The sequence below is a fragment of the Glossina fuscipes genome, unplaced genomic scaffold (genome assembly GCF_014805625.2).
Source record: "Glossina fuscipes isolate IAEA_lab_2018 unplaced genomic scaffold, Yale_Gfus_2 0, whole genome shotgun sequence".
Classification (NCBI taxonomy): domain Eukaryota; kingdom Metazoa; phylum Arthropoda; class Insecta; order Diptera; family Glossinidae; genus Glossina; species Glossina fuscipes.
The window spans coordinates 31,266,315-31,278,698 of NW_023998414.1; the positions used below are offsets into that span (position 1 = coordinate 31,266,315).

The window sequence follows — 12,384 nt, forward strand, 5'->3', positions numbered from 1 at the left end:
TTCAAAACTATTTGAAAGTGTGTCTGTTATTTCTAATGGTTCTTCGGTAAGTGTAGTTTCGCAGAGAAATGTTTTCCTTTTCTGTCGTTAAGGGGACGCGAATCTACCATTTGCCTGAAATTATTCTTAGATACCCTTTATTAACTAAAGGAAAGGAAAAAAAAAAACAAAAACAAAGTAAACTGCTTTGTGGTCCTGTTTGCTTTGTCTCTGTTCTCATTTTATTTGTATCGGCTGGCTGCTCAATCGTAGCAATTTGTTTAATTTCGAAAATTGTCTTCTAGCATTTTCTTTGATGTTTGCGACGATTTTTTCTGTAGCTTCATATGATCCTGCAATTAACAAGACTGCTGGCAACGGTCTGGCATAGGTCTTTTTAGAGCAGTATCATGCGGTGTGTAGACAATGACACGATCGTGAATCATTTCATCACTACAATATCGCTCAGCACTGCGGTTAAGCTTACATGGACTAACATTTTCACGAAAATCTGCAATCCGATCTGTTTGGGTAGGGGCTGGTTAATTCACTGTTCACCACATTTCGCCGAAAAACAATCCTTTTTTGAGTCGTTTTCACTATGTATTGACTTTTCTTTTTAATTGCTTGACGAATGATAAAACAGATATATGCCCAATAATGACTGATAGCTGAACTTTTTGAATGAAATTCATAAACTTTTATGTTTTCAGATCAACGAATTATAAATATTACGACCAAGATAATACATGTACACATGTTTCGATTATTAAACCACGAATTGATAAACTAAAGGAAATTTCTTTTTGCTTCCTATAGAATTATAACACTTCGCAACTATATGTAGGAAATAGAAATTAATGATATCTATATATAAAATTTTTATAGTTTATCAATATAGCCTTCTTTAATGGGATTGGTCAGGCTTCATTTCTGTGCTAAGGAATTCATAGCGAGCTTCTACGATGTATTGTTTTGGCAAAAAAAAAACGCTCATATATTTTATAGGTTAATTCAGCAAAATTTTACTTTTTCAAGTTGTGATTTTCAAAAAAAATTTTTTAAGAGATACTTCTGTGCTTAGCCCAATTTACCCAACATACAACAAAATGTTGCTGTGGTTGTTGCAATAAAGAATCTCAATTTTAGTTTTCTTTATGCAATTTGTTGAAAAGCTAGTACAAGTGGCTGTTGTTTTCAAGAATCCTCTTGGCTTTAAAGTGTAGTTTGCATCCAAGCCTGTTGTTCTTCTAGGAGTTTTCTAGAAAATTCTTGTTGTTGCAAAATAAGCATTGTCATTGTTTTCGAACCAAACCATACAGCAACAAATTCTGTTTTTCGAAATTTTCTAATTTGCAAAAGGAAACATATCCGATTCGATTTATGCATTTTTTGGAACAAAGGCAATTTTTATTGTCGAAAAGTTTACCACTCACATGCTTAGACTCTTTTGTTTCATATTCCTCCCCACTATTTCTCTTCATTTTTCTTATATTTTGTGCATAATTACGTGGATTTCGTGTCCTGTTTCTTGACTTCGTGTTGTTTTCATCCACTTGTAGGGGTTCCGAATTAACTTCTAAAGTATTGTTATGAGATTCGTTTTTACTAAGATACATTCCATATCACTGAATTGTGGATATTTTGGTCAAGAGAAATCGACTTCAAGGTCTTAAAACGATTACTCTATCAGACCTGAACCGCTATCTGAAGATATGACAAAATTACAAATTATTTTGCCAAACTTTGTGAACAGACTGACTTATACCACTATCAAAATAAACAGTAATTGTTTTTTATTTACCAACCAAAAAATAAACTCGTTTCATTGAGTTAATTTTCATGGCATACTGCTAAACTCTTCAGATTATGTTATTTTATTAGGATTTGATATGAAATAACTGATAAATAAAATTTTTAAAATTTTTAACTTATACCACTATCAAAATCAAGGGCTCATTTAATTCTGACATTTCTTTGTAATCGTTTCGCCTGAATTTAATCTGAGTTGAATTCCCTATAAATTGTTCTTAATCGTCAAGTGCATAAGATATCTTCGCTTGGCGAAGTCGGCAGATAATGCATTGAAAATATTTGTTTGCTTTTAACATTTTAAGGAATTTGTATTTCTAGAAGATCAACTAATTTAGATTTTCGTCACTGTATATTTACTAAAAGAAATAATGTTGCGCTGCTAGATATATACCACTGATGTTTCATTGATTTCCATAATAAATATATTACTTAGTACCATGCTAGTCTGACGATGAATTTTATACCGCTATCTTTAAACTGATTAAACAGCTGAATACATTATAAGTCAAAAAGGTAAATTAATTCTCGTTCAAAATTCTATCTATATCTATCATCACACGAGAACATTCATGAGTTTATATTACTCTTCGATTAAAACGAAATATTTAATGCAATAAAATTTCAGCAAATTTACTTTGCATGGTAACATAGTTTCATTACAAGAAAGGAAAAATACGCCCGGTCGTTTTTGATAATGAATTTTTTTTTTCTGAAAAATCCCAACGCACGATGTAGGGTATCCTTGATTTGAATTAAATAGAAAACAGAGTTTTTTTCTAATTGTAAATTTTTTATTGTTGTGTGTGGAATACCACATCGGGCTAATGGTCTCGACGGCTAGCCTATATTGGCACCGTTGAGATGCGAAATTTAATGTAATGGCTCTGCAGTGCTAGTAGTTACAGTTTCTTCTTGCACTTTTATAATAAGTTTTTTTTTTTTTATTAATTGTAAGAATACAACAAAATATTTTATATTGTTTAAGATTAACAAGAAATAACAGATTAAGCTAAGTTTTTGTGAATTATTACAATTATAAAATAATAAAATATAAAACCATATTAGATTTAAATAATGGCAAAAGTTTGCTTATAGTCGTATAATTTGAGTAAAGTGGGGTTGGCGCATATATGCTGAATGCAAAAATTAATACTGCGCCATAAGTGGTGATGGACTCCGCTATGGATTTGCACGTAAGTCTTTATAAATACTAATCACTTAATATAGAATGGACAAAGCTTTTTTCGAAAATCAAATTAAGAGTAAGTAACGTTCAAATGAGGTAGATATATTAAAAATAGTACGGTCGGTAATTGTTCCTTTCTGCTATTCCGACATAGAGCTGTTTTATGAAATTGAGTGCATGTGACTCTCTGTTGCGAACTGACGCGTCTAGATTGCCGAAATGTCCGCAACGTATATCCTTGATTCTAAATACTACATACTTTTGCAAAAACCTTACTTTTGCCCAAATAAGCAGCGCGACTGCAGCTGAAGACGCCACTTCGTTCTAAAGATGCTTCCATGACAATAGTCCTACATTTTAGAGATCTCAATACTTAAAAGGCAAGGTAAGCATCGTTCTAAGAGAAAGAAGTATTAATGCAAATCAATTTTCTTATTAGATTATATGCCCATATAGCGAGACGTACGCTGTTATTGATATAGAAGTTCATGGAGATAAATACGCGTAACGACCGGCAATGAGCTCGCTATCATTGGGACTTTTTCAAATGACATCGTCTGTGGGGTACCTTTAGATACTTCTCTTTCTGTGTAATTGGAAAATATGAGGGTTGCCAAAAAAGCATTTAAAATAAGGAAGTAAAGCATACTCGTTTCTTTTAGTTTGTCTTTATTTTTCTATGCACACTTCTTATAATTTTATAAATTTCCTCCAACGATGCAAAATAATTATCAACGAAAGAAACGACGAAGGGACAAATTTAAGTCGCTCCATCTGCAATTCGTAAATTTTCATTATGACAACCGCTGAAATGTGAACTGGCGCATTTTGCTAATGAAACCAATTTTTTTTTCTGCAAAAGTAAAAGTTTTTCCGCATTTTCTGTCTTCAGGTTGACAAATAATTAGTTCTCGTAAGCGTATTTTCTTTCTGACAGCTGTATACCCGATTTTTTGCGCTTTCACAAAAACATTCACATGAACCCGCTCATACAATTGTCAAATAGCAACCACACGTCTAAAATGGGTACATTTTGAAGAGAAATGGTTGCCCAAACATATGTCAAAACTTTAACAAGAGCTGCTATCCTCAATTCGGATACTTCAACAACAGTATGCTGTGTAAAGCTGCCTGCCATATTCAGTTTAGGTGGAATCGTTGGAATGCCTAGTAAAATTTGGCTGGTTGTATAATTTTGACGTGCACAAGCCGTTATATCAAACGGCACTGCAAAATTTACACTTGTATTAGCGGATGGACTCTGCAGATATGTAACGCTTAAAAGATAACAAGCCCATGAATCGTCATCAGTCATATTAAGTTTTTGCGGATATATATGTAACACTCAGAAGAACTTAAGACGAACTTACTATAACCGTGTTTTATTTTCTTGTTTCACTACTCCTTCAAACCTTGTGCCACGATTGGGTCCGCCGTGTAAAATTCTCTATTTTACAAGTCACAAGCGTATCGATGCTCTTACGGTTTTATTCTTATGGTTTCACTTTTTTATCATTAGTTTCTTTTCCTACTTAACAGTACTTAATACCATATAATTGAACCGCTTTTATAAATGCCAGCCCGCTGGTACACACTGCTTAATAGATTGATATTATTATGGCGGTATGGATTTTGCTGAGATTGAAAAAGCATGGGAAACACCTTCAATCCGTTCAATACCAAGGTACCCTAGGAAAAACATCCATCGCAACCCAAGATTTTTTTCGCGATTAATTATCATCAGTTGAAATAGATTTTATCTAGGTGTATTCAGAGCATTCGAAAAAAGTAAAATAAACATTCTTTCGAAATGACAGTCTGTCCCTACACATTTTACCATTTTAGAACTTAACAATTTTGTTCAGTAGACATTTGAAAATGTTTCAGTTAATGTTCCAACAGCGTATGTCATATATATGTGGCGGTTGGTAGCGAACAAGTTAAATTAAAATTAGGATCATCATACTTGAGACAGCCTGTTGCTGGCATTTGGCGTAAGATTCAGACCTAGCATTCATGAAATATTATTTACCACGGAGTAAAGTTATTACAAAAATTCAGTATAACAAATTAACTTATTTAAATCTATGATTTTATAATTCTGATTGTATTTCAAAGTTCACTTAATATACTGTTATTCTAACGGTACTACAATCCAGCACATAAGAATACCAACTACAATAAATTTAACAAGGAAGTATGAGATACAGTAAACGGGAATAAATAAGAAATTGGAGAAAAATTAGACTTCGTTGTACCTATTTAGCAACGTGTAAAGTTCATACGAAATCACAGCCCTGTCATTGGCTGTAACACTTACTTTGGGCAAATCCTTATTGAAGGTCTTAACTTTGTTAATTTTACCATTTTTCTTGAGCTTGCTGCATAAAGAGTTCAGCTTTCGGCAAAGTAGCGGTAAATAATCGTTAATATAGATTCGGGAACGTACCTCTCCACCAAGGATATCTATAAGTATTTGGTACCGTGATACCGCACGTGTGGCAAGATAGTTTTCCCATAGCAAATCATTTACAGCTACACTGTTGAATTTCACCGAGATCTCATTCTTCTTATATAAATAAGTGCAGTGGTTCATGTCTGTGTTCAAGATGTTTACATTAAGACAATCACCGATTCTAATAACGTGCGCCCGGAGCTTCACGAGTTGAGCCGACAAACCGGATATGATAATGTCAGTACGATGACAATGTCGAGAAAGTCGACTCTGCACTATCTCCAAAGTTTCGTTCTTCTTTTGTAATTTTTTCTACACAACTCTCGATGCCGCTTGTACGTCATTTGTGCATGAGTTAAACTTCTAATCGAATTCTTGAAAGCTTACATTGAATTTCCGCGTGGTTAAGTCGACCGCCTGTTGTAGATGCCGAGGTAAGAATGCCCCCCGCGAGGCGTTTGAACAATCCGAGCAGGTAAAGGAGAGCATCGACAGGGCACAATTTTAATTGTGGCTTTTTAAAGAACCTTTTTGCACACATAGCAATACATACTGGATTATAGCTGAGTTAGGGCTCCGCAAATCAAAAAAAGCCCAGGCTATATTAAACGCAATTGGAGTTTGATCCAAAAAGAAAAAAGCTGGATCTTTTACACCGCGATAAAGTAAATTTCCCAAGAATTAAATAGTTAAGATCACAGTGAACAAATAAGTAAAACATCTGGAGAAATACTCTTTCGTAAAAAATTTAATGCAACTAAACAAAAAATTTTCTATTCGCGCATGCTAGAGTTGCCAAGATTTCTTTTACATTCAGAGAGTTTACAAGACAATATGAAGAGTTATTTAAGAAAAATATACATTCTGCATTTAGTCTCCAAATTTTGACACAAAAATTCAGATATAAAAATGGAACTACGTATATATATATATATTTCTGCTCGATGCCAATAGGTCAAGTTTGAAAATGGACGCAATCTTTTCACAATACGAAAGAAACTTTAATTCGTAGCCTTATTTTGAGCAGCATCACTGAGACATCATTAAACATATATTTCTCACAAACAAATGCGGAACTGAAATGTTGAGACCGGCATATAAAAAAACAATTTTTTTTTTTATTATTAATTTGTCTATTTGATTAACTGAGTTAGAAAACGATTGCCACATGATTTGACGATAGATACATTATAATATTTAATAATTTCCATTTCAATTAGCTCGATTTTGTAACACCGCGTCTTCCTTTCTTTGCACTTCAGTTTGTGATAAGCTAAGAAAAAGTTTTATTGCTTTGATTCGGAATGCCAAATTAGCGAAAAAAAAAAAACAAAAATATTGACAAGCAATTACAATTGACAGTACACAGTACCAGAATACCGCTGGTAAAATCAATTTGCAGACACCGGCTCAAAATTCGAGCCTTCAACTAATCTAAAGCTGACTAAAATCTTAATACGAAAAAGGTTCTAATTGAAAGGCTGATACACCCATAATTAAAAAAAATTGCGTGTCAAAGTCGTACTGATGATGGCTGTCAAGACCCTTCATATACTTCGAGACGCACATAACTTCCTTATTTACTATCTATGAATGTTTTCAACCCCAACGAAAAGTGAATTTTATTCCTTCAATCAATATGCAGACGAATGTAATGCATTGCTCAATTTTTGTTTTTGGAAATGTGTCTGTTAATGAAACATGCCTACTTAATGTGAATTGGTGTTGTTATCACAGCTCAAATAATTTTCTACGCCTAGTTTTAAAAACACAAGAACATTTCTATGCTATGAATGCAGAACATTTACAGGAGCTACCATACATGTTTGGTTTGAGCAATGCTTTCGAACAAACATCACCGCGATAACGGTGATGCGAGTGCACTACGTAGAGATGAACTTTTTGTAAGCGTTCTGATGTGCAGAACGCCTTAAAGCAGAATGAACGATTAGTTGAATGCTGTCGAAGACGAAAGGCAGTATTATGTCTATCAAAATTGCCTGAAAAATCACTTTTCATTATTGTGCATGCGATTGTGTAAAATAAGTTGAAATTCGCCAGGCAGGTCGTTTGCCGTATTTAGATTGTTCCAGTTTTTGCGCCAGAGTGTATGGTTGGATAAGTAGCTACTGTATTTTTTTGACGAAATGATATACCACGTACTACGAAAATATAAGATCTGACTGACATCGGGAATGCAAAGAGAGTTTCTACTTCACAAATTTGTTCAATAATGTTATCTAGCAAGGGAGGTACGTACATATTATGCGGTATTCATTGCAGAAATCATAATAGTGTGGTCACAGATGAGTCATCCCTGATATTGCCTTTCAGCCCTCACTCAATTGATAATTTTTGTATGCTTTCTCTTTTTGAAGATTATTTGCAAAAGACACGTCGACATTTTATAAATATATCAATTGTCAGTTTCCTATGTACACTTGAAGTAATTTTAAGAAAGTAACGCCTATGTTTATGGTATATACAGTTACATATATATAATTTCCACGCAGGCATCACCGATATATGTATGTGTATGTGTATAACATAGAGGCAAGAACCGTTATTTAAATACACAAATAAGAAAACAGCTTCGCTTTCGGCGATTAACATAAGTGCCATAGTTAAAAGATAGTATGCATATACCGGACGATGTAAGTTGTTAAGAAATTTTTAATCCGTAAATGTTACATATTCTAGAAGGAGATATTTATTATTATTAGGTTATTTGTAAATACTGCCAAGAAGTGTTCTGTTGTGACAAATGTCGTTATAAACACGAATTAGGAGCTCATGCCATTAAGATTCGTCAGTCGGCTGCTGCTTGCGATGAAGATCAAAAGTTTCGAGTAGACGATCAATTGCATGACGTTAAAACTATTTTTATGTGTTGTCCGATATGTGAAAATCGTCCATTACCATTAAAAAGTGATTTTTGCGAAGAAATACTGAATCATTTGAGGAGCAAACACTTGCCATTAAAATGTCAGAAATGCTCTAAAGTTTACCAAAAGATTGATGATATGAAGGAGTTTAGTAAATGCGTTCGCGATAAATCAAATCTTCAGGAAGAATCCGCAAATGAGGTGAATCAATCGCGAAATGTAGCTGAAGCTTCTAACCTTGATCTTGATCACAAAAAAGTGGGTAAAACAATTTCCACGCAGACATCACCGATGTGGCAAGAACATTTTTGTGAAATCGACTCAGGACACAAATCTGTTACAGGTTTGCGTTATAAGACAAAATGTAAGGCCGCATGTGACGAACTTTTAACCGATAGTGTATCATCCATTAAAAATATTTCCTCAGCAACTAACAGTTCAATGAAAAAAAGTTCCACTGATAAGGCGGGTAAATTGATACGATCGACCTCAACGCCAGTTCAGTTGGGAATTTTATTTGCTAAACCGAGAGAACAAGCATTCAACGCAAGCGGTAACGGTCAGGTGTCCAGCATTCATAGTATTGGTTGTGAATTAGATAATAGTCCAGCATGGCTTCATACAAATAATCAAGCCGTTGAAAATGTGAATTGTTATCGTAAATGGAGTGGTGTTCGTTCGAAAATGACAGCTATAACTCCCCTAAGACAAGTAATGTCTAAAAGTATAAAAAAGGCATTTGTGGAACATGGTTTCGCAACAGCTGCAGGAGCTTTACATAGGGACTCGAACTATCATCGAATGAATACTCCCCACTCTCCGAATTCATCCGTTGTCAAATCTCCCTCTTCAAGGCCGCTCGATTTACGCTTGTCACCAGCGTTACGACGCTGTCAAAGCGAAACTGAAGAAGTCTTGAAAAACCAAATATCTTATATTTCGCAGAATAAAAATCATAACGTCTTGTTATCCTCGCAAAAAGTTACTACAGAATCTATTGTTATTACACGTACAGAATGCACCGCAACTGCAATCACTAGTAAAGATAAGAATATAGAAGCTTCTACAGAACCATGCTCTTCAACCAGTTCTTCCTATCAGTCCGCTGCTTCCAGCTGCATGGAAGGTTCAATATTTAAATCATGTAGCAGCGTAAAGATCATAACTGAAACTACAGAACTAAACCAAGTACAATTTCAGGCCGATACGAAAAAAATTCTAAATTTAGAACCAGAAAAGAGTATAAATAATTATCCGGATCGAAATTGCGAATTAAAGAAAAGCATTAATAATCAATTGGTAGCCTTAACTCCCATTACGCGAATACCAGGAGCTCTTATAAATAAAAAGTTAATTAATTTTGAAACTCCTTTGAAGGATGAGACTGATTCACCCAAGTCGATGAACTCTTCAGTTGAGATGTTCTTTACACCGAATGCTACACCAGTGCGAAAAAACAGTTATGAGACACTAGCAGATTCTGATAAAGCTTGCAAACGTTTATTGCCAGAGCTAAATGATGCTGCCTCAGCTTCTTTAAAGGGACGTGGGCAAAGTACTGCTTTGCAAGACTATAACGATGAAGAAAAAGTGGCAAAGATTGAAAAACAAACGAAAAATAAGGCGAAGAATCAAAAACAGAGCATTTGGTCGCTAATGTCATCAGTAATACGTTTTCCGTCCTTTAAAGACACTGATCAGAATGAAACCTGTGCAGAAACAAATCCAAAGCCTACCTTAAAAAAATGTGCTTCAATAGCAGGTTGGTCCAGACAATTTTCTTTTTACTAAGCGTTTTAGTTATATTTTGTATTTCCCCGCATTTTCATAAGTAGGTACTAATGTACAAGCTCTGGATGGAAGGGACGGCGGGGACATTCAATTCACTAAACGTAAGCGCAGCAATACTATCGCTAGCCCAACTAATTATCCACAAACTCCCCAACGAACTGATATAAAAGCGATTTCACCTACAGAGAATTTGAATGGTTCACCTAAGCGATTCCGTATTCAAGGTCGAAGGCCTTTAGATCGTATGCTTCTTAATAAAACCTAAAATATTGTGCATTTTTTGAAATTATATTTATTAATTGTATGTCAAATTTTATATTTTATTGTTAATTGTAGAATTATTATTTTAAAATAAATTTTGTTATCAGAGACTTGTGTTTGGAAACTGTACACTAATCATCAATCAATAGAACTTTTTGTGAAGTAAGTTATTGTTAGCAGTAATGCGAGGAAATAAAGTAACGAATGAGGTCCATTGTGTTGCAATCGAAGCTTAATTCAGAAGAAGAAGGGAAATGCTTAACAACAGAATTGAAATTGATACAACTGACATAGAAATCAGGCTAACACAATGATACATTATTCCTATTTTCGGTTTTGAACTCGAACTTTGGTGAATTTTTACAAAATTTTATGGGAATTGACAAATCATATGGTTTTGCATGCATGTAAGCACAAGAAGAATTGATAATAAAGACCATTTATTTTAAAGTGGAAATTGTCCTATTAAAGAGTCTTAAATAGTAATTTTCAAATTATGAGTCAGTTAATTCACAAGAAAGCTCTCGATTGTATCATAAAATCTAAGCATATTATGAAAATTAACAAACTTTTTAATTTTATTTGCATTGATTTCTTTACATCGATTCTAAAACCATAGGTTTTTGTTTACATTTTCCTGTAAAACAATATGGTAGCGCGATTGCCACTTGTGTTTACCACTTGACAATTTTTAGGCCGGAAACGAAAATGACGCCTCACTGTGTCAGCTTCCTTACTTATAACCAAGCCTCCACTTTCAATCGACGACATCGAATAACTTTATTTAGAAATTGAAGAACTTTACTTTATTTTCAACTTTAGAGAAGTCAGCTATTATCACATATTAACGATATCTATTCGGCAAAGCAAAGATAAAATGTTCAATGATTGATTTTTTCATAGTAGCTGACCATTTTGTACAATCGCAGTCACAATATTTTCAGCTTCAAATTCTGCAATACGTTGAAGAAGGGAATAACAAGAGAAGATGTTGGAATCGCAAATTGCGTTGCTGCGCTCCAAGTTAGTTAATTATGAAATGGAATCATTGCAGTTTGAAAATAAAATACGCCTTTTATTGGATGACATCGAAATCGAAAAACGACTTCAGAATTGCAAACAAAATTAATGTGGTACTCGAAATCTAACAAAGTTTATTTTACAATACAAAATTTCGAGTTAAAATAAAAGAATAATTACATGTATTGTTTCGGTTTATTGTTTATTATCGCGTATATATATGTTACTTTTACTGATTTATAGACAAATAGTTGAATGAGGACTTACTTATGGAAAAGGAACGCATTCTAAGTGCCAACATAATACCAACATATCAAATAATATCGCGGGAAATTCCATCCATTAAAAAATTTCACTTCATCTCCATACGGCATTCTTCCCTTGACCAATTTGTTCTTAAGTATATAACAAAAATTTAATACGGTTTTGTTATTTCAATAATTAAATTTGATGACAATCATATGATTTCGATTATTTGCGCTTAAACTCTATGATACGGCATTCCCATTTTCGGCATGGAAATTCCCCTTTGCCGACTTTTCACGAGACGTTGCGGGTGTCTGCATAACTTTGCGTATCTATACAAAAATAAAATAAGAATACAATAATATACGATTTAAAATTTTAATTTACGGTTTATATTATATTGTTAGGTATAATAGGAAAAATAAGAAATAAAAGCGATTTGTTTATAATGTTAAATATATTTGTCATATCCAAACATTTAGGAGGCTGTCACATTGAAGCTTCACTTATATATCTAAGGCTTAGAGAGGAATAAAGAGGAAAATGAGTTTAGTTTATAAATTTTTATGAGTAAAATTTATAAAATTCACAAATTGGACGTGTCTGCCAGACGTGGGAATATAAACGAAACTTCATTGTGTCAACTGCCTTAAGTAATTGTTTTCTTTTGTTTCACTACGTTCATGAAGTTCACTTCCTGATCTTGAAAAATTTAATTTACTTTTACATTAATTTTCTTATCGTTG

At 33.7% G+C, this 12,384-nt stretch overlaps 1 protein-coding gene across 2 annotated transcripts; it reads left to right on the plus strand.

The window, feature by feature from the left end:
* The first annotated feature begins 8,019 nt into the window (after positions 1–8,019).
* On the plus strand, positions 8,020–10,404 carry LOC119637468 (mitosis initiation protein fs(1)Ya). Of its 2 annotated transcripts, none has more exons than XM_038033492.1 (3): positions 8,020–8,089; positions 8,159–10,082; positions 10,153–10,404. In XM_038033492.1, exons 1-3 carry the CDS (start codon positions 8,072–8,074, stop codon positions 10,374–10,376), a joined length of 2,166 nt encoding a protein of 721 aa, XP_037889420.1. In that variant the 5' UTR covers positions 8,020–8,071; the 3' UTR covers positions 10,377–10,404. The 2 variants fall into 2 exon arrangements, with proteins under 2 accessions (XP_037889420.1, XP_037889429.1); XM_038033501.1 differs by having other exon boundaries at positions 10,156–10,404.
* The last annotated feature ends 1,980 nt before the right edge of the window (positions 10,405–12,384 follow it).